The sequence below is a fragment of the Protopterus annectens genome, chromosome 7.part0 (assembly GCF_019279795.1).
Source record: "Protopterus annectens isolate FY-2018-M chromosome 7.part0, PAN1.0, whole genome shotgun sequence".
Classification (NCBI taxonomy): Eukaryota; Metazoa; Chordata; order Ceratodontiformes; family Protopteridae; genus Protopterus; species Protopterus annectens.
This window is the reverse complement of record NC_056739.1, coordinates 13,436,636-13,463,967: the sequence shown is the minus strand read 5'-3', so window position 1 is coordinate 13,463,967 and position 27,332 is coordinate 13,436,636. Positions and strand designations below refer to the sequence as shown.

General features: G+C 38.8%; 1 protein-coding gene across 1 annotated transcript in view; it reads left to right on the top strand.

Annotated features, from left to right (window-relative positions):
- The window catches only part of LOC122805771 (synaptonemal complex protein 1-like), a 5,909,626-nt gene that overhangs the window by 4,003,808 nt on the left and 1,878,486 nt on the right, over positions 1–27,332 (top strand). Inside the window, exon 17 of the mRNA XM_044076039.1 lies at positions 5,556–5,618. Coding sequence (XP_043931974.1) covers positions 5,556–5,618 — 63 coding nt within the window. The remainder of the gene's footprint in view (positions 1–5,555; positions 5,619–27,332) is intronic.

The window sequence follows — 27,332 nt, the reverse complement described above, 5'->3', positions numbered from 1 at the left end:
ACAGTCGCACAACAGTGGGGAGGGGGGCAAAACCCAGGTTTCTGCCTTGAATACTTTTGTCAATGAAATGAGCTGTCAACTAAATGAGTTTCAGTGAAATGGGCTGTCAGCGAATAGAAGTAGACCCATATATATATATATATATATATATATATATATTGGCAATGGCTCAAAATATAAAGCAAATAATAAGGGAAAAAAGGCACAGACACCCCTGACACAATGCATCAGAGAAGAACTCACTCACTTTAAGTTTTTCCCTCATGCGCTCATATATCCTCCTAATTAACCTTATTTATTACTGTATCAGGGAATGCAAATGCTTCCTTTGCCTTACTCATAAAACCCCAGCTTACTTTATCAAATGCTTTGTTTGCATCATGACCTACGAACAACAGTAGTATTTTATTACATTCTGCTTCCCTCTGGATCATCATTGTTCTAATAATGCTGTTAAATGCCACCCCCCCCCCCAAAAAAAAAAAAAACACATTGATATATATCTGTCAGTTTTGGCTACACCTTTGCCATTCTTTTACCTATTATAGACATATACCATTTATAATCACGGTTGAAAATTGAAATGGGCATATACAAAGCTGGGTCTGATGGAGCTTTACTGTCTTTATGTATTACAGCCACCACAGCTTTCTTCCAGGGTGTTGCTGCTTCTCCTCCTTTTAAAATACTGTTAAACAAAACTTTCCAGATCTCTATTACTTTCTTCCCTCCTAGCTTCCACACTTTTTCAGGCATATCATCTGTTTTTGGAGACTTGCATGCAGATTGCTTATATGTCACCATTTTTATCTTATCTCCTCTTGTCTTAACTGTTAATTGTTCATTCTCATCTAGTTGTAACCTTTGCATATTTAAGTCTTCCATTAATGTTTCCATTTAATTTTATTTCCCATTCACATAAGTCAAAATTCATCCCTGTCCATTTTCAAGTGCAGCTTAGCTCTTTGAGTAGGAAACAGAAAATTTATACCAAGACTTTTCACTGTACTACAAATGGGTAGAGGAAGTTCCTAAATGCTTATCCCATGCATGGGTCCCCTCAAATTATCTGTGGTATAATCTCAGTTGTTCTCATTAGGGGTATTATATACATCTGATTAATTTTCATTCTATCCTCAACTGCTGGGTTTGGATCCAATCCTTGGATCCATTTCAGCTATTACTTTAGCCTGTGGCCATCAAAAAGCTCTCAGGCTTCTCCCTTACTCATAGTACATCAACCCCTAACATACCTCAGATCTTGTTTGCTACTTTGCGAGGGAAAAACGGGGTCAGCCTGACCTCTTGAGTCTTCTAAAGATAAGGTTTTTCTATTCATAGTTTTTCTCTCTTAAACTTGTTTGTATTACTCCCTTACCTTTTACACTTAGTATAATACTTTACTACCATCATTGGTAACTGTTCTTTATTTTTTGCTATTTGTTCATTGTGAGTGAAGTCTTTCCCATTGCTGACATCCTTTTTTTCCTTTATTCTCTTGTCTTAAAAATTAAACAAACAAAAAAAAATTCCTTTCTCTTGTTGCCAGTATGTCTGATAAAGGGCCTTCCAGTTTTAAAAAAAATGCCAAAAGTGTGGACACAAATTGCCCCTTTCTGCTGCCCATACTTTGTGTTTACTGCTTGCGCCCTAATTATCTCCAAGAAGATTGTTCAATATATAAAAACTTCAATCCTAGAGCTGTTGCAGACAGACTAAATTAATAGTAAAAGAATTGCTTCCTTCATCCTTTGGTGAGCCATTTCTGGGGCTCATTCCCCCAAGACTAAATCTAAGGAGCCTATGACTAAGTCTCTGAGACCTTCTGCTTCATCAACTCCATCCCTGCAGAGGGAAGCAATAGTCCAGAAGCCTGCCTTCTTGGATCCATTGTCTTCCTTCTCCCTGGAGTGATCTGCCTTTGAGGTAATGAAGAGAGTGTTTTCTGCTCTGACAGGGCAGATGGATCCAAACCCTTCGGATCTCCCATCTGGTTCCCAGATGTCTCTGTGCTTAGAACAGACATTTCAAGGCTCCCAGACCATCCAGCAGGGTTTTATGATCTCTTCTGATATTTCACCAGAAGATCCCACCGAAGAAGTACCTCTAAAGAGGAGGTGCAAGAGGAGGCACACAGACTCCTCATAGGAGTCAGTCACTGAGGATACTGATTTCGATGAAGGAGAAGGGACCTCATGATCACCTCCAGAAGATGTCTCATTTGGAGACATTCTTGAGATCCTTAAACAGAAAAGTGGTTTGTCCTCCAGCAACCGTTCACCAGAGGAATCAGTATTTCTGGAAGCCTTTGGAGCTGGCCCAGCTACCCTCTGGGTTACTCTGCTCGCCAATAAGCTCAGTCTCTATGCGGGCATGGAAGGAACCGGATTCAGTTGAGCCAATCCCTAAGAGGCCAGTTTGGATTCTGGCTCCACCTATCAGGAATGAATTGTGGACTAAGGGGGTTCTTGTGGATGCTTTGGTTGTGACAGCAGCCACCAAGAAAGAACCTGCTGAGTAAAGCTCCTCTTTTCATCCCCCTAACAGGGAGTCTAGGGCAATGGACAGATTTATGAAGCATGTATATGCTTCAGCAACCTTTGCTCTTAGGTCGCTGAACTATTTGGCACACTTTACCAGACAACAAAGGGACTTGATCAAGGAACTTTCAAAATCCCTTTCGGGGAGCACTACTGCTCAGGCTCAAGTCAGCTGTGGCCTCTCAGTTGGCTACCCATCCATCTGTTTCAAATTCAACCATGAGGCTTATCCTGCATACAGCCGAAGGTACCTCAAGTTCAGTGGATTCGGGCATTTCCATTAGGAGGCATGCCTGGATGCACTTATGTGATTTTCCAGAGCATTTCAGGTCCTCGTTCATCAATGCACCTTTTGATGGCAGTTCGCTCTTTGGCCCAAAAGTGAAGGACACACACTACAGATGTGAAAAAGATGGGAAGACCCTCTCTACAATGGGTGTACATTTTTTAACCCTCAAAGATCCTTTTCTAGGAAGCAACAGGGAGGATGAAAAATATAGTTCAGGAAGTCCCAAGGTCCTTTCCAGGTTGCACATGGAGATAGTTCTCTTAGGGCCAGAGGGGAGAACTCAAATGGACAATGTCACCAACATGGCAGAGGAGGCCTGTAGAACCAAAGGTCCAGAGATTCTTTCTCTGATAGACCCTATCAGCACTCCTGAAAGAAGGCCCGATTGTCCCCTCTAGAGACAATAGTGGTTCAACTATACCTGCACCAGAGAGTCTGCTAGATATAACAAAAGATATTTGGGTACAGAGGATTATTTCCAGAGGTTATATAATTCCCTTTTCCACCTCCATCTTTGAACAAATTCCTGATGCTCTGCCCAGTCAGAGGAAAACAGCAGTATTAGAAATACAAAAGCTGCTAGAAAAAAAAGTCATCCAAGAGGTCCCACTAGACTAGATACAGTCGGGAACTTACTCAGGATTCTTTTTGTTGCCAAAGAAAATAGAGCACTGGAGGCTGATTTTGTATCTCAGCAACTTAAACAAGTCAGTTCAATGCACAAAGTTTCGGATGGTCACAATTCAGTCCATTCTGCCCTTTTTGGGTAAGAAGGACTGGATGTGCTTAATAGACCTATATGATGCATACTATCACATAAAAATGAACAGACAATCCAGAAAGTATTTACTCTTCTGGCTGGGAGCCAGTCATTATCAGTTCAGAGCACTGCACTTTGGCCTCACCACAGCCCTCAGGGTATTCACCAAGTGCATGGCAATGGTAGCAGCTCACTTAAGACTGCAGGGATTCTGAATATTTCCATACTTAAATGACTGGCTCATTACCACCCCAACCAGGCTTCTACTAATAAAAGCAAGAGATTGCATACACCGGACTTGTTCTCATCTGGGGATATCCATATGTTACAATAAATCTCTCTTACAGCTGACTCAGACATTGGAATTTATAGGGGCAATGTTCAACATTGTATCTGTGACAGCTTCTGTTCCTCTGGCAAGAGTGCAAACTATTAGATTTCTGGTCAAGAAAATGGTTCAAAGTGCCAACATTTCAGTCTGGCTGATTCTTCAAACCTTGGAGTCAGTGTCATCCCCTAGCAAGATTTCCTATGAGAATTCTTCAATGGATGCTAGAGACACAGTGATTGATTCTTTATCTTTGATTGTCAGCCCAAATAAGAATCACTCAGGTATGCAAGAAATACCTTTGGTGGTAGTTCTGATAAGATCAGGTTTTACAAGGTCGTTCCTTTCACCCTACTTCAACCCAAAGCTATAGTGACCATGGACGCATAACAGATTTGGTGGGAGGGAGGTTACCTCCCGGGGAAAATAGACCAAGGCACTTGGTCACATGAGGAGACCAACACACGCATATCAATGTCCTGGAAATGATAGCAGTGGTCTTGGTGTTGCAGGCCTTCCAAGCTGTCTCCCTTTTGAGACATTTGCAATTCAAACAGACAGTATGTCAGTAGTTTGATGCTTCAACAAACAAGGAGGAACCAGGCCTTTCCATTTGTGTTGAGAAGCCCATACAGTATGGCAGTGGGTGAACTTATCCAACTGCTTTCTGATAGCAATGCGCATTCCAGTCACAGAACCAACTGAGTGGGTATCTTCCATGGTAGCTGCTTGTTAAGAAAAACTCAGATGAAATCAGAATATATATTGACCCAAGAGACTTGAACAAGGCATTAAATCATCATCCTATGCATACAGTGGAGGAGATTGCAACCGTCATGCCAAATGCCATTTTTTCTGTCTTAGATGCATAGAGTTTTTTGGCAAGTGATGCTTGATCTTAAATCTTCACTACTGACTATATTCAGTACCCCATTTGGTAGATACAGATTGATCAGTATGCCTTTTGGAATAAATTTTGCCAGTGAAGTCTTTTAGGGTGCAATGGAGCAAATTTTTTCAGGCTACCTGTGTGCTGTAATAGTTGATGATTTACTGGTTGGAGGTAATGGTGAAGCAGAGCATGACAGAAACCACTGGAAAGTTCTGGACAAAGCACGCAAAGTGAATTTAAAGCTCAATCCTCTAAAGTGCAAATTCAGACTACCAGAAGTTACTTACATAGGTCATTTATTTACCAGTACAGGCTTACGACCAGATCCTTCTAAGAAGAAGCCATTCTTGAGATGCCAGCTCCAGACAATGTCCAAGCCCTACAGCGTTTTCTTGGTATGGTTAAATATTTGGGCAAATTTATTCCTGAAATTAGTGAGTTATCAGCACCTTTAAGAGAGCTGACATGCAAAAATGTTGCATGGTCTTCACTCTTACTGCTGATTTTCCTTCAAGGGTTTGGACAATTAGCAGTCAGAGTAAACGTGTGGGAGACAGAGCTTTGTGAAGTCGGTCAGTTGTTGTATCTCAGGCAGGATACCATCCATATTGCTGAAAGGCTACTGCAGCAGTGAAGAATTCGAACATCTACTGTTATGGTGAGTGCAGCTTGCACAACTGTAATTTCTTTGTCAGTGACCTGTGGAGAAATGCTTTATTAAGGCATTACATTTTAATTCTTTATAGGTTAAAACACTGCAGAATGAAATTTCTACACGGGAGAAACAGATAAAGGTTTTGGAAAACAAGGTAAGAAATAAGGTCACATTTTGTTTTTTTTTTATTTTTTTATCCTGCCTCTGTGTACCTGGGTATACAGGTTTAATTGCATAATCTTTCTTAAGAACAGGATTACTTGATTAGATTTAATTTACCCTCATTATAATCAAAGAATAACTATTAACAGCAAGACTGTGGAACTGTGGCACTCTGCTTAGTTTGTCAAGGCTGTGCATTTGGTGCCTAACTCTTTACTTTCAGTTAGACATTTTTTATTTCTGTTTTCATTCTGAGAAACACTAATAGTTTATCATATATAACAAATCTTACATCATTCTTGAACCAGAGATTACCCTATGATACCAGCTTATGCGTAACATCTAATGTGAAGCCATTTCTGACTCTGATATGCCATCTTTGATCACTCACTAATGCTCCATGGATAATAACCTGTCACAGACAGACTTGTGGTCTGTAGTGACACCTGCTCACACACATCACCGTATCATATGAGCAGGTGTCACTAAGTGCTGAATGTTCATTAAGGTTACCATTTTTCTTCTATTTTAGGTCTGCCAGTTCTCACCATATCTAATCGGAAAAAGCAATGAATCAGACAAGTCTCCTGACTTTAGCTGTGCAGAAGGTTGGTGTGCCTGGATGCAAATGCTCACTTTCTCAGTAGTCATTGTGGGCTCAATAAAATTTCAGTTCCCCACCTTTACAATATGCAGTAATCTGGCCACCCTAGTTTGTTGACTGGCTCCTAAGCTGACATTGTTAGGCAGTATCTGAGTTTGCAGTGCAGAGGAGTTGGGGAATATTGAGGTATAACATATGCAGGAAAAGTCCCTTACCCCTCACTACATATACTCCTACTTGTTTCACAAATGTTAGCAATGATATCCTGTCAGCTTGGTTTTGCAATTGTTATTTATTTATTTATTTATTTTATGAATTTGTTAAATGGCTAAACCCAGTAGGCACAAATCTATTTTCATGAATAACCTGGGAGCAGTGAATAGTTATGTGACCTGCTCAAAGTCATAAAGTAGGCAAATGGAGACTGTGGAAATGAAACACTGGACTATAAGATGAAGCTGATAAGTACCCCATAACCTTAACCCTCTGCACTAAACTACTAGACTTATTTTTGTCTTATGGTCAATTTGTGTGATAAAAAAGTTATATTCTAAATGTTAGATGGTTACAGAAACATGAATGTTTTGTAGCATACCACTGAATGTATGATTTAGGGTGGCCGCGGTGGTGCAGCGGTTAGCATTATCACCTCACAGCAAGAGGTTCTTCGGTTCAATTCTCGGCTGGGGTGCCTTCTGTGCAGAGTCTGCATTTCCTCCCTGCAGTCACGTGGGTTTCCTCCAGGTGCTGCTGTTACCTCCCACATTCCAAAGACATGCAGTAGGTGGATTGGACACTCCAAATTGGCTATGTGCATGAGTGAGCGATGCGAATGAATCGGCATGGCAGGGCTAGTCACCCTGGGGTGTAAACCTTGGCTTGAGATGGTTTTCACTGCAGAATTGACACCCCGACCCCATGTGCAAAATGGGAAAAGGGGTTGAGGATGGATGGATGGATTGAATGTATGAGTTTACCTTTTTTTTCTTGATAGTGAAGTACTTAAAACAGCTTTTTTTTTTTTTTTTTTTTTTTTGCATTAACAGGACATCAGTTGTTTGAAGTATGTGTTCCTTTTGATTCAGAATTTTCACATGCAGGTTTCTCTGAACATCTTTTTTACAGTGTTTCAGAAGATTTAATAGCAGCTGTGGTTTTGTGCAGTTGAGTATTGATGGAAAAGATGACAAATGGAGTTATAGAACAGTTTGATGTTCTTGCATTTTATTTAACTGGATAAGTGAATTCATCCAAGTGACCCTTTAAGTCATGACCCTGGTCAACGTTTGTGCAAGAACGATATAAATTATATAATAAAGAGAAAATGTAATACACAGAGCTCCACAATTGTGCTACAGATTTGGGAAGAAATATCTTATTAAGCAATTTTCTGAGAAGTTTTGCTAAGCATCTTTCAACACTAAGTCCTAACCTTTCACTCGAACATAACATTGGCATCCAAAGAGCAGCATCCAAAGCATTTTTATAGATGTAAATGTTTTTATACACTTCAGTGTCACAGAAAAATGAAAACATAAGTGTTGTAGAATGAGCTAACAGCTTTTAATGCTGTTTGCTCATCAGATGAACACTTTGCTTCTGTTCACTGTGTGTATGGCTATGTTAATTTTTTTTTTAAGTTCTCATTGCAATGAAACCCTTCGTGATCCAGCACTTTTTTGTTACCACTAGCAGTTAAAGCCCCATGCACTGCAAAGAATTTTAAACAAGCCTCTTCGATCATAACTAGCTACTGCCGTCATCAGATCATTTAACGTTGGGAGGTTCCTCACAAAGGTCCTGTCCATCTGACCAGCCTTTCAAAGTTCAGGATCCTTCCCTCTTGAAGTGTACATTCACCCTAGCTACTTTCCAGCATGGCATTATAAGAGGCATGTATGTCTGTGCCATTTTGTGAGCATTCTTGCAGTGTTTGTGTATATTGACATCCATCAGCATAATGAATAGTTTCTTCATTTTGTTGGTTACACTGTTTGAAGCTCAGGCAGATAAATACACTGATGAGGACACTTTCTCCCTACTTAATCAAAATTGAAATTTTCTCATTTAAGTCTCTGTCAAAAAAGGGAAGTGTGACTATGGTCGACAAATACTTTACCAAGACTTTCATACTGGCAGTTTATTTTGTCTTGGGGCAGAGCATGATATTCAGTCCTGTCAAGATTTTACTCCTAAAAACTTCTTAGAAGATGCCTTAGGACCCTTGGTTTATATTCATAAAACAAGTGATTATCCTTAATGGTGCATGAAGATATATTGTCCCCTTCCTCAGCTTCAGTATTTGATAGTCCAGCTAAAAAGAAGTGAAGTGATAAGGCACCAAAAAGAGATGATTCAAAGCAGACCTGTACTTCCTCTTCTCAGTTGCAGATATACAAATCCATTGAGATGCTTTCACAGAATCCATGTCATTCATCAGCATTTCCAAGGCCCTCTAATATTACCCCTACGGAGACTGTTGTAAACCAATGATAATGACACATCCATTACTACCGACCATCCTTCTGTCTTTTCTCCTGTCATCTTTCCAAAGTTTAGTTCTTTTGAAGCTAGAATCATTATAACAGAAAGTAAAGAGGATGTTCACCATGTTCTCATCAGAAAAGAAATTGAAAGTTGCGGAACAGAGGTCCATCCTCAAGTGGCTATCCCACATAAAAAGCAACAGAAGATAAAGCACATATCCCATCTTCTACTCCTAGGCAAATTTCTTCTGAGAATTGTATTCTTCAGACAATCAAGGTGACTGTTTTGCTTTAGTTCAAAACATGTTAAAGGCTAGTCAAGTCTTAGAGCTATGACAGTCTACCCCTTTTTCTCTTCCTACCAGAAGGAAAATGTATTCTCCTTGGGATGAAAAGGATCACTTTGATAAAAAGGGCTTGGCTTATGTATGTAATATTCCTTCTCTTGATTTTGAGTCAGCTGTGGCAGGCATTCTTTTGTCTGACTTTGCTAATGAGAGATTTTTTTTTTTTTTTTTGGTGAGACCATATTTAAGAAGACAGATTTTTTTTTTCAAGTGGGAAGGGAGGGAAATGTTTGACACAATGAAAAGATATTTTGAACTTTTCCACATGGATGCTCTTAATCCTATGGGTATTCCCGTAGTCTTCAGAAGATGCCTTTTTACTAGCTTCTCTTATACCATAGTCTCAACATCCGGCTCTTAAAAGGCCAGATTGATTTTATGGGGTTCAGAATTCAAATTTCTTTATAAAAACCTTGTTGCTGACCCTGTTATTATCGCTTTGGACTTGGTAAAAGGAGCTAAATTAGTTAGTGCTCTTAATCCTCTACCAAATAATAGACAGCACAGCCCTTGACAGGTTCATTAAAAAGTTTATTCTTCTGCAGCCCTGTCATTTGAGTCTCCTAATTTGCCAGGCACATATGATTAAATTCCTTTTAACTATATTAGACAACATGGGTCATAAGATGTCTGAAATGCCCACCTGGACTTCAAATAAAAACTTCAAGAAATGCTTCTTTGCATCTCACAAGTTGCAAAACTTTCCATAAAATGTGGATACGATGCCACTGATGCAGCATCTAAAGTAGTAGTCACTCCCTGACACTTTCCGTAGGTATGCTTGGTTAGCACTCCAGCCTTTGTCAGAAGATGTTAAGGCTCAGTTATTGAATGCTCCTGTGGATACAGATTTGTGATTTGGGGGGGTCCCAGAGCTGGATAGCCTGTAGAATGAATTCAGAAACCACTTTAAGCATGAAGGATTGCTTCAAAGACTAACTGTATCCATATGAACTAACAAAAGAGTTGGAATACACAAAAAAGACAGGTGCACCAAGCACCAGAATTCTGTTAATTAAGAAATTCCAAACCTTCTTTGTGAAGTTCTGGACTTATTCAAGTGAACCAAACAGGTAGAGTCTAATCTGGAAGTCCCTTTGATATAACCCGTACTAGTACAGAACATCCTCCGATTCAACTTAGCTACTTTGCTTTTACAGTCTAGGATATGGCTCTCGAGCTCCTCCCTGTAGCCATAACGCCCCTGATCACTGCTTTACCTCAGATCTCATTTGCTGCTGTAGTGATCAGTCAGGATTTTTGCACTCTAGAGCTGGGAGTTTATTGTGAGCTTATTCTGAGTGATATATTTTAGAAGTTTTTGCTACTAAATCTCAACTTTCTTTACTCTATTTTGCTCTTTACCATTACAGTTTTGTTAGCACTTTCCTTGCTACTGGTGCAGACCTTTTTCTACCATTGTTGGTAGCCTTTAACTTTTCTTACCTCTCCTGAGGTAGTTCTCTCATACTGTTTTTGGTATTTTTCTTCCTTTTTCTTTCTCTTTAATAGAAAAAAAAATCTATATATCTTTGAATTTTGGGTAATTTGTTCCAAGAGTTTTCTAGTATGGCAGAGAAACCTGCCTGTTTCAAGAAATGCACTTCATGTGGGCATAAGATACCCAATTCTGATATGCACATGTACGTGTATTGTTTAGGCCTGGCTCACCTTCAGATTTCGTGTGATATCTGTGCAGGTGAAATTCAGGAAAAGAGACTCTGTTCCAAAACGTAAAAACACCAGCACTATACCACAGTATAACTAGGCAAATAAGTGCCACTTCCTTTTCTTCTTAAAACAGTTTATTGAAGAAACATGCAAAAACTATCCGGTTAAGCGCTTTCATCTATCAAGACTTCATCAGAACAATACATTTAGTTTCTCCATTCCTTATATATCCTCTATTAAATCACATGTTAATTCTAATGTATCCCTTAAAGTGCTAGTGCTTGTCATAAACATTATAAAATACATCAATCCCTATGGTTAACATATTACTGCAAATTTACTACAATACTATATCCAAAATGTTAAATAATTTATTCTAAAATACCTTAAAAATATTTTATTCTAAAATACCTTAATTTTGTTGAAATATTCTGTATCATTTCTAGAACATTTTGTCAAGTTATCTGTTAGCTTCTAGGATGGGCTTAATGGACAAATATTCATTAATACCTGGGGGAACAGATGCATTTAACTTTATTTGCCATATTACCTCTTTTTCCCCCACAATTTTCTTGATGTCACCTCCCCTGGGATTTAATTTAACTAATTCCAGTATCCCAAAATGGAATCCTGTACACCCTTGATTTTCATTTAAGTGTTTCCACAGTGCATTTTTCTCATCACCCTTTAGTATACTGTATTGATGTTTATATATTCTATTTCTCAAGCATCTGGTGGTCTTCCCCACATAAAAACCTGGACACTTTGTGCACTTAGCTAGGTACACCAGATGCCTGGATCTACAGTTACCCCTTTGAAACCATATCTTGGTTCCATTGATGTCCTCTAATATTTGAAATGGGGTGGAAATGATGTATTGACACTGCCTACAAGTCCCACACCTCTGTGTCCCTGTGGTGATAGCTCCCTGGGGTCTAATTTTCTTTTCTAATAATTTCTTCATATTTCTTCCATTCTTGTATACACAGACTGGTTTCTCCCCTACTATCTTTGATACTTCGCTGTGTACCTTCATAATGTTCCAATGTTTATCCAATATTTTCCTAATTTCTCCACTATGTTTCGCATATTGGAGGATACATGCTTTCCCAAATTCATTGTTACTTTTCTTATTCTCATAACATCTACCTGTATCTGTTGTACCTTGAATATCAGGTACATGGGTGTCCTTATCTCCCAACAACGGTTTATATTTCTTCCCCCATTCTCTTAAAACATAATTGGTGACATCAGTCACCAAATCAATGGGGTACCCTCTATCAATGAAGTAATTACCTATTTTTTCTAATTCACTACCTAAGTCACTAATTTTGGATGTCATCCTGGCCGCACGCATACATTGGCCTTTGACAATGTTTCTTTTTTGAATCATAGGGTGACTACTGTGGTATTCTAGGTACGAATTACTAAATGTTTCCTTCCTATATATATTGGATTTAAATCTCCCATCTTCGAGGGTTATCCTAGTGTCCAAATATGAAATTGAGTGTTGGTCTTCACTAAAGGTAAACTTTATTGCATCACTACAAGTATTCAAATACACCTTAAACTTTTCCAATTCTGTCTTATTCCCCTTCCATATAATAAAAATATCATCCAAAAAGCGTAAATAACACCCCATATAGGAGAACCACTTGGTATTCAAAATGAATTCTTCCTCCCAACTAGTCAGAAAAAGGTTGGCAAACATTGGGGCACATGCCGCACCCATTGCCACACCTTTCTTTTGCCTATAGTACTCCCCTTCAAACATGATGTAATTGTGGGACAAAACTATATCCATAAACGCAATTATTAACAAAGTTCTGTCCCATGTGATGTCGCTCTTCATTCTAATACTATCCTGAAACCTTAGCATTCCTTCTTCCTTTGGTATGCTTGAAAAGAGGTCCACTACATCAATAGTAACTAACCACTCTGCCTTTTGTGCTGTTTCAGGCTTTAACCTCCTCAAAAAATCCCATGAATCTATTATAATATGTGGGATGTTCTTATAAATGGGTTTAAGCCATTTATCAATCACTTTTCCATAAGGAAAGGTTTTAGAATTACTTCCTGAGATAATAGGCCTAAAAGGGGGGTTATTGACGTCTTTGTGGACCTTCGGTATCCCTATGATAGTACCAATAACAGGGTGTTCAACTTTCAAAAAATTGTATAATTCTTCATCAATTCTGTCCTCTAAAAGTAGGTCCTCTAAAATTAGGTCCACCTTGTGGTATCCTATGTTGACTTCATTTAGTGAAATAGCCTCATAATTTCCAGAATTGAATAGAATACTATTCATCCTATTAATGTAGTCGTCTTTGTCATAAAGAACAACACCCCCTCCCTTATCGGGTTTCATTACTCTCAGATTTTGATCTTCCTGCATTTCCTTTAATATAATTGCCTCTTCCTTACTTAGGTTCCATGCTAGTTTATTCGATCTACTGGTTCTCCCATAATGATAAATCTCTTCTGTAACCAATTTCTCATAGGTAGCTAGGAGGTTATTTAAAGGGGGTGTAAAAGAACTCATCTTTCTAAATTCCTGGGGTTTAGTATAAGGTTTGTCTTTGAAAAATATCTCTAAATTCAGTTTTCTTATATATTTTTTGACCTCCAATACATAGTCTACTACATTGAATTTGTCTTCAGGGATATATTTCATTCCTTTAGATAACAAGGAAAAATGTTCTTTTTTCAGTTCCACACTTGTATAATTGTAAATGTTAAAATCGTTCCATTTACTGACAATGTCATTCACTTTTACTATACCATCTTCTTTCTTATAGTGAACTTCTATACCATTCCCTCTAACTATCTTTTTCTGTTGTAATTCCCCCTCGGCAATCTGTTCCCTCCAGTCCCTATTGTGTCTGCTCCTTCCCATCCCCATTCTTCCTCTAAAAAATTATTTTGATTACAAACCCCCCCCCATAATTCTCTTTAACATTCCTTCTGTTATAACCAACATCTCGATAGCTAGCTTGTTCTCTAAATGTTGGTTGATTGATTCTATTGTTGTATTTCCACTGTTGGCCCTTTCCCTTTGTAGCGTTTGTTTTTTTCTCCCACCGGTATGCATAGCCTTTTTTTATACTGGTCAAGGTCCCTTTCCATTTTTTTGCATTTCCTTTCATGTTGCTTAGCCACCTGTCCTTCTACCCAGGTGTACTGTGACTCTAAAAACAGTTCACATTCATCATACATCAAATCACATTGAATATTGTTGTTTAACTCTTCCAATTCTAACATGAGAGAACATATTTTTTGTCATTACAGTTAATAATGAATTTCATAAATGTAAAATACATTTTTTCAAATAACCATTGTCAAGCTGTCTGATAAGGGAGAGGAAAAAACTTTGAGAGACTTGATTTTCGATTTTGGAAGAAAACTTAAAGTTTTAAAAAGTATACAGCTTGACAATGGTTATTTGAAAAAATGTATTGATGAGGGAATAGTACCAATGGGATTGAGGTTTTTTAAAGTACCCATGGGGATTGTTATAGATGAAAATGTTCAAGCTGAATGTTCGAAAATGTTTGATCAGTTTGGTTTTACATTTATGAAATTCATTATTAACTGTAATGACAAAAAAATATGTTCTCTCATGTCAGAATTGGAAGAGTTAAACAACAATATTCAATGTGATTTGATGTATGATGAATGTGAACTGTTTTTAGAGTCACAGTACACCTGGGTAGAAGGACAGGTGGCTAAGCAACATGAAAGGAAATGCAAAAAAATGGAAAGGGACCTTGACCAGTATAAAAAAGGCTATGCATACCGGTGGGAGAAAAAAACAAACGCTACAAAGGGAAAGGGCCAACAGTGGAAATACAACAATAGAATCAATCAACCAACATTTAGAGAACAAGCTAGCTATCGAGATGTTGGTTATAACAGAAGGAATGTTAAAGAGAATTATGGGGGGGGGTTTGTAATCAAAATAATTTTTTAGAGGAAGAATGGGGATGGGAAGGAGCAGACACAATAGGGACTGGGGGGAACAGATTGCCGAGGGGGAATTACAACAGAAAAAGATAGTTAGAGGGAATGGTATAGAAGTTCACTATAAGAAAGAAGATGGTATAGTAAAAGTGAATGACATTGTCAGTAAATGGAACGATTTTAACATTTACAATTATACAAGTGTGGAACTGAAAAAGAACATTTTTCCTTCTTATCTAAAGGAATGAAATATATCCCTGAAGACAAATTCAATGTAGTAGACTATGTATTGGAGGTCAAAAAATATATAAGAAAACTGAATTTAGAGATATTTTTCAAAGACAAACCTTATACTAAACCCCAGGAATTTAGAAAGATGAGTTCTTTTACACCCCCTTTAAATAACCTCCTAGCTACCTATGAGAAATTGGTTGCAGAAGAGATTTATCGTTATGGGAGAACCAGTAGATTGAATAAACTAGCATGGAACCTAAGTAAGGAAGAGGCAATTATATTAAAGGAAATGCAGGAAGATCAAAATCTGAGAGTAATGAAACCCGATAAGGGAGGGGGTGTTCTTTATGACAAAGACGACTACATTAATAGGATGAATAGTATTCTATTCAATTCTGGAAATTATGAGGCTATTTCACTAAATGAAGTCAACATAGGATACCACAAGGTGGACCTAATTTTAGAGGACCTACTTTTAGAGGACAGAATTGATGGAGAATTATACAATTTTTTGAAAGTTGAACACCCTATTATTGGTACTATCATAGGGATACCGAAGGTCCACAAAGACGTCAATAACCCCCCTTTCAGGCCTATTATCTCAGGAAGCAATTCTAAAACCTTTCCTTATGGAAAAGTGATTGATAAATGGCTTAAACCTATTTATAAGAACATCCCACATATTATAATAGATTCATGGGATTTTTTGAGGAGGTTAAAGCCTGAAACAGCACAAAAGGCAGAGTGGTTAGTTACTATTGATGTAGTGGACCTCTTTTCAAGCATACCAAAAGAAGAAGGAATGCTAAGGTTTCAGGATAGTATTAGAATGAAGAGCGACATCACATGGGACAGAACTTTGTTAATAATTGAGTTTATGGATATAGTTTTGTCCCACAATTACATCATGTTTGAAGGGGAGTACTATAGGCAAAAGAAAGGTGTGGCAATGGGTGCGGCATGTGCCCCAATGTTTGCCAACCTTTTTCTGACTAGTTGGGAGGAAGAATTCATTTTGAATACCAAGTGGTTCTCCTATATGGGGTGTTATTTATGCTTTTTGGATGATATTTTTATTATATGGAAGGGGAATAAGACAGAATTGGAAAAGTTTAAGGTGTATTTGAATACTTGTAGTGATGCAATAAAGTTTACCTTTAGTGAAGACCAACACTCAATTTCATATTTGGACACTAGGATAACCCTCGAAGATGGGAGATTTAAATCCAATATATATAGGAAGGAAACATTTAGTAATCCGTACCTAGAATACCACAGTAGTCACCCTATGATTCAAAAAAGAAACATTGTCAAAGGCCAATGCATACGTGCGGCCAGGATGACATCCAAAGTTAGTGACTTAGGTAGTGAATTAGAAAAAATAGGTAATTACTTCATTGATAGAGGGTACCCCATTGATTTGGTGACTGATGTCACCAATTATGTTTTAAGAGAATGGGGGAAGAAATATAAACCATTGTTGGGAGATAAGGACACCCGTGTACCTGATATTCAAGGTACAACAGATACAGGTAGATGTTATGAGAATAAGAAAAGTAACAATGAATTTGGGAAAGCATGTATCCTTCAATATGCGAAACATAGTGGAGAAATTAGGAAAATATTGGATAAACATTGGAACATTATGAAGGTAGACAGTGAAGTATCAAAGATAGTAGGGGAGAAACCAGTCTGTGTCTACAAGAATGGAAGAAATATGAAGAAATTATTAGAAAAGAAAATTAGACCCCAGGGAGCTATCACCACAGGGACACAGAGGTGTGGGACTTGTAGGCAGTGTCAATACATCATTTCCACCCCATTTCAAATATTAGAGGACATCAATGGAACCAAGATATGGTTTCAAATGGGTAACTGTAGATCCAGACATCTGGTGTACCTAGCTAAGTGCACAAAGTGTCCAGGTTTTTATGTGGGGAAGACCACCAGATGCTTGAGAAATAGAATATATGAACATCAATACAGTATACTAAAGGGTGATGAGAAAAATGCACTGTGGAAACACTTAAATGAAAATCAAGGGTGTACAGGATTCCATTTTGGGATACTGGAATTAGTTAAATTAAATCCCAGGGGAGGTGACATCAAGAAAATTGTGGGGGAAAAAGAGGTAATGTGGCAAATAAAGTTAAATGCATCTGTTCCCCCAGGTATTAATGAATATTTGTCCATTAAGCCCATCCTAGAAGCTAATAGATAACTTGACAAAATGTTCTAGAAATGATACAGAATATTTCAACAAAATTAAGGTATTTTAGAATAAAATATTTTTAAGGTATTTTAGAATAAATTATTTAACATGTTGGATATAGTATTGTAGTAAATTTGCAGTAATATGTTAACCATAGGGATTGATGTATTTTATAATGTTTATGACAAGCACTAGCACTTTAAGGGATAAATTAGAATTAACATGCAATTTAATAGAGGATATATAAGGAATGGAGAAACTAAATGTATTGTTCTGATGAAGTCTTGATAGATGAAAGCGCTTAACCGGATAGTTTTTGTATGTTTCTTCAATAAACTGTTTTAAGAAGAAAAGGAAGTGGCACTTATTTGCCTAGTTATACTGTGGTATAGTGCTGGTGTTTTTACGTTTTGGAACAGGGTCTCTTTTCCTGAATTTCACTTGTTGGACTGTTCCTGTAGTTCGGATTTATTATATCTGTGCAGGTATCAACACCAGGGCTATTAGTGACAGGTGTGTGAAATTGATTATGAAGGGTATGTTGCCTACTTCTTCAGCTGCAATTCCTTCTACTTCAGGGGCTCAGTCCCCTCAAGAAGTAAGAAAACTTTGGAGTCCTGGGAGTATAAGAAAAGCTCCCCTGTCCTGTCTCCTTCGGCTCCAAGTACAGAGCTGCCATCTAAAATGAAAAAGGTCTTGGAACTGATCTTGTTGGATCCTACTACCTCCAAGGCTAAAAAGGTTCGGATCTGGCATTATCAATCCAGTTACATGTCTTAGCAGGTCTGCTCAGGTCTGGTTTCTCTGAGATTGAAGACCCCTTTTTTGCAGGAGACTCCTAAAAAGACATCTCATCCTCCCTCAGCATCCTCCTCCATCAGGTCTTCTCGGAGTCTGTCCCTCACATCCTTTGGTGAATCCTCCTCTGTTCTGACCGGTAGTTTCAGACCTGTCAGATCCAAAGATCCAAGGATGTTACCTTCCTCAACTCTAACCCCTTCCAAGATCCATTTGGCTTTGAGTGTTTCGGAGCAGAATGGGTCTCCGAGCTGAAGCGTCATGTCGGGTAAGATTTCAGATCTGTTACTTCTCCTCAGTGCTTTGGCATTGGACAGCTTTGATCCAATTCCCTCCTCGGGGTTGGAACCCAGGGGGAGTGGTGGGTTGGCTGAACCGGGAGCTTTGGCTCTGGGGAGGCTGAGTTCCACTTCTCCTGGACCTTCTGCCTTTGAGGTGGTGGACAGGGTTTTTTCTTGCCCACAGGGTCCTTTGACTGTCACCTGTTGGATCCTATTCCCATCCCTCTATCAGGTCTTACTACTAGGTCTCATCATCTTACTCCACAGGGACAGCCAACCCGAAAGAGTTTCCAGACAGTTCCAGCACAGGGGCTTCCCCTTTCTTTCAAATCCTCTCCAGAGTATCCCACTGAGGAGGTTCCTCAGAAGAAACAGTGCAAATGGAGGCATTTAAATTCCCCTCCGGAATCATTGACAGAAGACACTGATTTTGATGAAGGAGAAGGGTCCCACAGGTCTCGACTGGAGACATTTTAGAAGTCCTTTACCAAAACACTGGTTGGTCTTCCCAGAACTCTTCTCAGGAGAAATCAGTATTCCTGGAAGCCAATGAGTCTGGCCCATCTAAATATTGAGTTACATCCTCCCCCCACAGTGGATGAGCTTGTCAACCTTTTCTCCCTGCGGGCATGGAAGGAGCGGAATTGCATAGAACCCATCCGTAAACATCTGGACAAGATCCTCAGTGCACCTCTAGACAGACAACATTGGTCCAAGGTATTCATGTAAATGTTATGGTTGTTGTGGCAGCCATGAAAAAGGAGCTAGCTGAACAGAGCTCAACTGCCCATACCCGTAATAGAGAATCTAGGGCTTTGGACAGATATGGAAAGAGATTATATGCATCAGTGACCTTTGCATTATGGTCACTGAATTACCTGACAGATTTTACTGGGTTACAGAGGGACTTAATAAAGGAACTCTATAACTCTACCCCTGGGTCCATGTTGGAGGAGGAGGCAAAAGCTTATTCCTCATGACTGGCCACCCCAAAATTCATATCATATGCATCCATGAAGTTAATATCTCAAGCATCTGAAGGTTCCTCATGGACTGCAGGTACAGACATAGTCATTAAGAGGCATGCCTGGATGCGTTTGTGAGACTTTGCGGAGCCCTTTAAAAGTGTCATTCATCAATACTCCGTTTGATGGATTTTCCCTTTTTGGGCCCACTGTTAGATACACTTTCCCATAGTGAACAAGATGGAAAGAAGCTGTCTGCTGTAGGGGTCCATTTTTCTACCCTGCAGAGATCTTTTTCAGTAATCGGCACAGTGGTAAGAAAATGTGGTTTTATAAATCTCAATGGCCTTTTCAAGATTCACATGGAGAATTTTCCTCCATAGGAGGAGTGGGAAATAATTATAATAGAAGATACCACCCATGTGGGAGGGGGGGGCCACAAATCAAGGGTCTCAAGATTCTTTCTCGGACAGACCCTTCCAGCGTTCCTGAAAGGTTGCCTGACTGTTCTTCTCTGGAGACAGTTGGGGGATGCTTGTCTTTGCACCCAGATGGATGGCCATCACAAAAGACATATGGATGCAAAGAATCGTGTCCAGAAGATATTTTTTTGCCTTTTTACAAAATCCACCAAGAATAAGAAGGAATCTCCCTGATGTTCGACCCAATCCATTGGAGCAAGCAGCCCTAGAACTTCAAAAGCTGCTAGACAAAGGAGTCATCCAAGAGATCCCACCAGACCAGAGAGGATCTGTTTTTTACTCAAGCTTCTTTTTAGTGCCAAAAAAATAGGGACCTGGGACACATCCTCGATCTCAGTTATCTGAACAAATTTATAAAGAACTCCAAATTCCAGATGGTTACGGTTCAGTCCATTTTACCTTTGCTCCAGAAGGACAACTGGATGTGCTCTATAGATCTGAAGGATGCATACTATCACATTAAAATGAACAGACAATCCCAAAGCTCCCTTCAGTTCTGGCAGGGAACCAGTCATTATAGGTTCAGAACTCCGCCCTTTTGTCTCACCACAGCCCCCAGGGTGTTCACCAAATGTTTGGCAATGGTTGCAGGTCATCTTAAGACTGCATGGATTCAGGATGTTTCCTTATTTAGATGACTGGCTTCTCACCGCATCAAACAGGCATCTAGTGATAACATCCAGAGACTATATTCTCCACTTGACTCCTCTCTAGGCATCACTGTGAATTTTGCAAAGTCCAAACTTCAGCCAGTACAAGTCTTGAAGTTTATAGGGGCTCACCTAGATACAAGATAAAGCCATAATAGGTAAATAAATAATAATACTTGAAATATATAGATATATATCTAAAAATAAAAATATTATAAATTATAAATTATTTTCTTCCTTCATATGGGGGAAATGTATATATATGTATATAGTTTTCATAACCTATTTTATTAAAATCATTTATGTGATCGTGCTTCTAATACTGGTTTTATACTCACAAAGTTATTTAAACCAGGATGCATATGTGCATGCAATTTAAATATCCAACGTAATTCTGTCAGTTCAAGATAGTTCGTTTTATCACCTCCCCTTTTATTTTCAGTTACCAATTGTAGCACTCTAAAACTAAAATGATGATCTCTATAGCTGTATGCTTTGCAAGTGCATTTTGTTGATTAGATCGTTTTATATCATATACATGATTGTATATTCTATCTTTCAGTCTCCTTGATGTCATACCCACATAAAAACAAGGACAAGAAGTACATGTAGCAAGATATGTCAAATTACTATCATTACATGTAGCATAAAATTTGGGTATAATCTAGGACAGGGTGGCAGAACAAGTGTGTGTCTGTTATTTCTTTACATATGTTACATCGACCACAAGGGAACATGCCAAAATCTAGATTTTTTTTACACACTTTCTTCTTAATATTGGTGTTATGATCTATACATTAAAAGTCTCTTAAGATTCATACTATTACTATACCTAAATATATTTATTTACCTATTATGGCTTTATCTTGTTTTCTTTATGTTTGTGATTTATTTATAGTATATTTGATATAACATATTGTGTAATCATAGATATAGAGTGATTAGATAGAGTTTTAGCTTGTATGATGTAATAGATGGTTCTGCTATAAGTATATATTTTAAATAGACAACTAACCAATTAACTGTTTTATTAAATTGGACTATAGAGATTAATTGAATGATTGTTTTTAACGGTTCTTAATGTCTATATGATGAGAGTATATAAGTTGATGAGAGGGATTGTTCTTGTAAGATCTGAAGAAGCGTGCTTGTTGGTATGCGACAGCGCTCATCTTTGTGTTTGGAATATTAAATATATATTTTATGATCATCGTGGTGGTACTGTCCTGTTTGTTATACATTGCTGTTTTTCATCTCAATTTGGATCTTTGGGCCATCGTATATACCTTTCTATTTATTTTCATTACTTGGGAGCCATACATATGTCCTCCAATTGTTCTCTTGTAAATTGTTTTTCCTGTCTCTCTTCCCAATCTTTTCTGACCTCTCCTGATTGATTCTTATAATTATCATACAATGTTTTATATGCCATACTAATTATCCCTTTTTAACAGCAGCATCTGTTCTAGATTCAGCTAAAAACTCTACCAGAGCAGATTCTTCATATAAGATTTCCTTATCCCTTTTTGTTTGCCTATACTCTGATATCAGTCCTAGGAAGGGAAAGCAAAGGCAATCTTTAGCCTGTAGTCCTAACGTCTTCTTGGCCTCATCCCCTGCTGTTACCTTTCCCTCTAGTTATTTTCTCCCACTACCTTGGTTTATTTGCCAGTTTTCTCTAGTAAATTCCAGCTCAATCTTGCCTATTTTCTGTATCTCTACTTGCAGTAATTCTTATTGGCAAAATCCCCTTTTTCCTTGCTTGTGTTGGCTTTGTTCTTAAAATACTTTCTGCTACTTTATGAATATAATGTTATGTATGGTTGTTATTATTCTCCTTAAGGATCTCTTTTCTATGATCACCCTAACTATGCTTTACTTTCATCCTCCAACCCATGACTGCCCCCCCAAAGGGATAGCCACTTGTAGTGATCACCTGTGATTTCCAATATTAGAAACAGTACTAACAGAAATGTATTGCAAGTTGCTGATACAGCCCCCCCCCCCCACACACACACACACATTGTAAAATGTAAAAAAAAAAAAAAAAAAAAAACTAAAACTAAATCTGAATTATGTTATGGGCAGCTCACACATTTATCTTTTCTTCTGCCAGAAGTTGAAATAAAACACATACGTGCAAGAACAATCTTCTCTGAAGATCCACACATTTGCAGTTTCTATTAGTCTCTAGTCATTTGACTAGAGGTTTCTGGGAAACTTGGGTGATTGGTTGCCAAGGACAACCAATCACAGGTCCTTAGAATGTCTGATAATAAGACATGGGTAGCTTGTCCCGTTACTACGTTTGTGGCATATAGGTGAGAAGTCATGCTAATAAGTAGTATGACCTCACAGTTCTGGATGAAAATTCATTTGATTTTAATAGAAAGCTGTGGAGTAATTATTTGGCTACTACATTTACTATAGTAGCCAAATAATTATTTTCCAGACGTGCTACAAAACAGATTTCCCTTATTTTTAAAACCAGTGTATTTTATAAAACAATTTGATAATTTTAAAATAAAAATGATAGACTTAAATGGAGTAAATGTGGCACCTTCCTCAGAGAATCAACAATGTGTTGGTGAGTTAATTTGTAACGTGCAGTGAAGGTGTTAAAGCATCCTGTAAATTCTAAGCTAGTCTGCATGGCACAGAATTAATACAATACCTGGAACATGTATTAATTAATTCAGTCATAGGTGACTTATCTAAGGCTGTGTTACCTCAGCAGCACACACTAACATACAGCAGCATAATCTTGCTTTACAAGACCATGTTACTGCATGTTACTTCTTCACTAAACAAAGCACAGACTGTAAAAATGTGTAACACAGTGCAATATTATGTGCTTATATGACTATCAGTTATTACGGATCAACTCTTGTCAAGCTATCAAGGCTATGTTTCAATATATTTCTGCTCCATTAAACAAGCAGCAAATGACATTGGCATTAAAATGAAGTGAATTATTTATATTGCTTACACTTGGCTTTGACTTCTCATTATCATGTATCCCAGAACAGCTCTAGAGAAATAATCAAGGCAATATGCTGTATGTTGTTCCCTCATTAAAAAGAACACCAAATGATATTTGCAAATATATAAAATAAGGTACATTATTATTTGTTTATGAAATATTTCCCTTGAATATGTTTGGAAGTTTTCACTGATGCATATTGCAGAATAGCACTTGTCAAGTTATCAGGATCAAGTTGGTATATGTTTCTTCTCCATTAAGCAATGCACCGATCAATGCTGCTAAATATTTTTATATGTGGCTTTTACTTCTCATTGCTGGGCAGTGTTTTACATATGATCAAGGCTTCATTGTTTTATGTTGTTTTCTCACTACATCCCGTACCAGTAGTGATTTGCAAACATGTAAAGTGAAATGTTCATCTTGCTTGTATTTGAGTACAGTTTCTTACTAACAAGCATCATATAATAGTGCTTGCCATTCAAGGTTATGTTGCTGCATTTGTCTTCCAAATTACCTACATCAAATGACATTTGCAGTAAAACAATTGGACATTTTTGTTTTGCTCATAAATGGCTTTTTCTTCTAATGATCAGGTGCTGCAAAATAGAGCAAATTAATTTATATAACTTCCAAATGCCAAGCAGAATCATACATATTTGGTTTAATACAGCCTTCACATGCATGGCACGCTTCATTATCTTTAGATTGTATTTAGTCAGGCATAAATGTCTTGCCTGAAGCAGTATTACTTTAGTTCAGCTTCCATTCCATCACTCTGCTGTAGTGTGCAACAGTGCTTCCAGTGTTCCTCAAGCCAACATTTTTCATTGACAGGTGATGATTTCTTTGCTTTTTAATTTTTCAAGCTCCACTACTGTGTGCTTTAGGCATCAGCTGCTTATTGGTGACAACTTGAGCTGCAGCGCATATATTTTCTTTTTGAATCTGAAAGAATAAGAAAAAGTACAGTTTTGTACCTACCATAAATGTGGATGTTCGAGTGTCTTCACTGCTGCAGTCATTACACATGGGTTATCCTGCCATCAGGCGGTCCCGCAGTCGGCCAGAGTTCCAAAGTCTTGGTCCGGCGTTGGCTGCTGTCGTGTCTTTCCTGACGTCAGTGCGTCAGGGGTATATAAGATGCAGCCGACGCCATTTTCTTCAGTTTTTCTTGCCCCAGATGTCAGGTGCCCCCAAAAGGATAGGCAATACATATTGCTTACAAAACATACATAAGGTAAAAATGTAGCTTTTAGTAGCCAGCAAATACACCACATAAAAAAGGTATAGTGTAGAAAGATGTAGATAAGACCCAGCTAAAAAAAGAGGGGAAGGCGGGTGGGTAACCAGGACTGCAGCAGTGAAGACACTTGAACATCTATATTTATGGTAGGTACAAAACTGTACTATGTTCATCGTGTTTCACTGCTGCAGTCATTACACTTGGGAAGAATCCCAAAGCTGAGTCAGGGTGGCTGGTTCTAGAGAGGATTTGGTGTGGCTATGAGGCCCTGCAGCACTGCAGTGGTAAAGCCAGCTCGGGATCTGGAGTTAAGAGGCAAGTGGTAATGCTTGGTAAAGGTGTGCACTGAACTCCAAGTTGCAGCTTCCAAAATGTTCTTGGTAGGTACTCCTCTAAGATAGGCAGTAGAAGTTGCAGTTGCCCTGGTGGAATGTGGTCTAATGTTAGATGGTACAGGCTTCCCATGCTGTGTGTAGCAGAACCGGATACAGTGTCCTATCCACTTTGAAATAGCCTTTCCCTGTGATCTTGCAGCATAGGATACAAACAATTGCTCAGTTTTCCTGAAAGCTTTTGTTTTGTCCAAGTAGAAGCGTAATTGTCTGTGTATGTCCAATGAATGTAGAATTCTCTCCCCTTTATTCTGGGGGTTTGGATAAAATGTTGGCAAGTGAATAGTTTGGTTGTGAGCCACACTGGATACCACCTTAGGCATAAATGAAGGGTTTGTTCTTAAGGAAACCCTGTCTTGATGAAAAATGATGAAGGGCTCCACTGCCATTAGTGCCTGTAGTTCTGAGACTCTTCGTGCTGAGGTTATTGCCAGTAGCAGGGCAGTTTTCCATGATATATATTTTATTTCTGCTGCATTGGCTGGCTCAAAAGGAGGTAAAAGTGAGCTTTTCCAAGACAAAATTGAGGTCCCAAGTAGGTGTTGGTGCTCTCTGGGCAGTCTTATGTTTTATGCCCCTCTGAGGTACTGCTTTAGCAATGGATGAGAGAAAATAGGAGGATCTGTGTTGTAATGAGCAGAGATGGCAGAAGCGTGGATCTTAATGGATGAGAAGGATAGTCCTTTGTCCAGCATCTCAGTTAAGTATTGTAATATCTGATGTATGTTAGGGACAAGAGGGGTCAAGGCTTTGAGCCTGGTTCCAGGCACAGAATCTCTTCCACTTTTCTGAGTAAGATTTCCTGGTGCTAGGCCTTCTGGCCTCCAAAATGACATCCATAACAGCTTTTGAGAGAGGTGTTGCCGGTTTGGCTATTGAATCTGCCATGCAGCCAGGGATAAGGTTTTGAGCTGACTGTGTAGGATCTGATTGTTTTGTTGAGTCAGAAGGTGTGGAATTTGAGGCAAAATCCAAGGTGGCCCTCGAGCCAAGTTCTTTAAGATTGGGTACCAATGTTTGCGTGGCCAGTCTGGAGCAATCAGAATCATCTGTGGTTTTTCTTGTCTGGCTTTTAGGAGAACCTTCGAAAGGAGAGGCAGAGGAGGGAAGGCATAAAGGTGTAGGCTTTTCCAGCTGAATGAAAGAGCATCCGCTTTCCATGCTTGTGTGTAATAAGTCCTTGTGCAGAATTTTTGTAGTTGGCAGTTCAGTGGGGAGGCAAAGAAATCTATGTCCGGGCACCCCCATTTTTGCATTATCATGCTGAAAACTTGTGGATTTAATTTCCACTCGTGAGGATCCATGATGTTTCTGCTTAGGTCGTCTGACAGAGTATTTTTCTTTCCTGGCAGGAATTGTGCTTGCAGATGAACCTGATAAGTTAGAGCTGTGTTCCACAAGGTCATGGCTTGCCTGCATAGGGGGTAAGAATGAGTTCCCCCTTGCTTGTTTATGTACCACATTACTGTGGTGTTGTCTGTTTTTAATAATAACTGTCCTGGATGCAGGAGGTCCTTGAAAGCTGTTAGGGCATTTTGTACAGCCAACATCTCTTTTTGACTGATGTGTAGATGCATTTGGTCTGTGGTCCATTTGCCCTGAATACGTTTTCCTGCCATGTGTGCTCCCCAGGCGTAATCCGAAGCATCTGTTGTTAAAGTCTGCCTGGCTGTGGATAGTGTGAAAGGCTGACCCTTTTTGAGGTGACATACCTGTGCCCACCATCGAAACTCCTGTTGCAGGCAGGGAATTAGTGGTATTACCGTTTCCAAGCTGTGAGAGTGTTGATTCCAAACACTTTTTAGGTACCATTGTAATTTCCTCATATGCAGTCTGGCATATGGAATTAAAGTATGCAGGATGCCATGAATCCCAAGGCCTGCAGAATTTTTCTTGCAGGGAGTTGGGACTTTGTTGCCATCAATTGAAAATACCGAGTCAGTTGTCCTTGTTTGTCTGGCGTGAGATAAGCCATCTGGGCCGTTGTATTTAAGCTGGCACACAGGAATATTATCTCTTGTGAGGGCACTAATTTTGACTTCTTTTTATTTACTGTGTACCCTAGGCAACTTAATAACTTTTTTACAAACGCCAGATGCTTTAGAAGAATGTCCTTGCTCTCTGCTTGTATCAGGCAGTCGTCCAGGTATGGATAAATTTGAATTCCTTTTTGTCTGCAAAATGCAATTACTGGTGCCAGGCACTTTGTGAAGACCCTGGGTGCAGTAGATAAGCCAAAGGGCAGTACAGAGAATTGGTAGTGCATTGAACTAGCTATGAATCTTAGGTATCTTCTGCAATTTTGTCTGATGGAGACATGCAGGTATGCCTCTTTGAGGTCCAAAGTAACAAGCCAAGCTTTCTTGCCCAACATGGGAAGGAGCTGCTGTAGTGT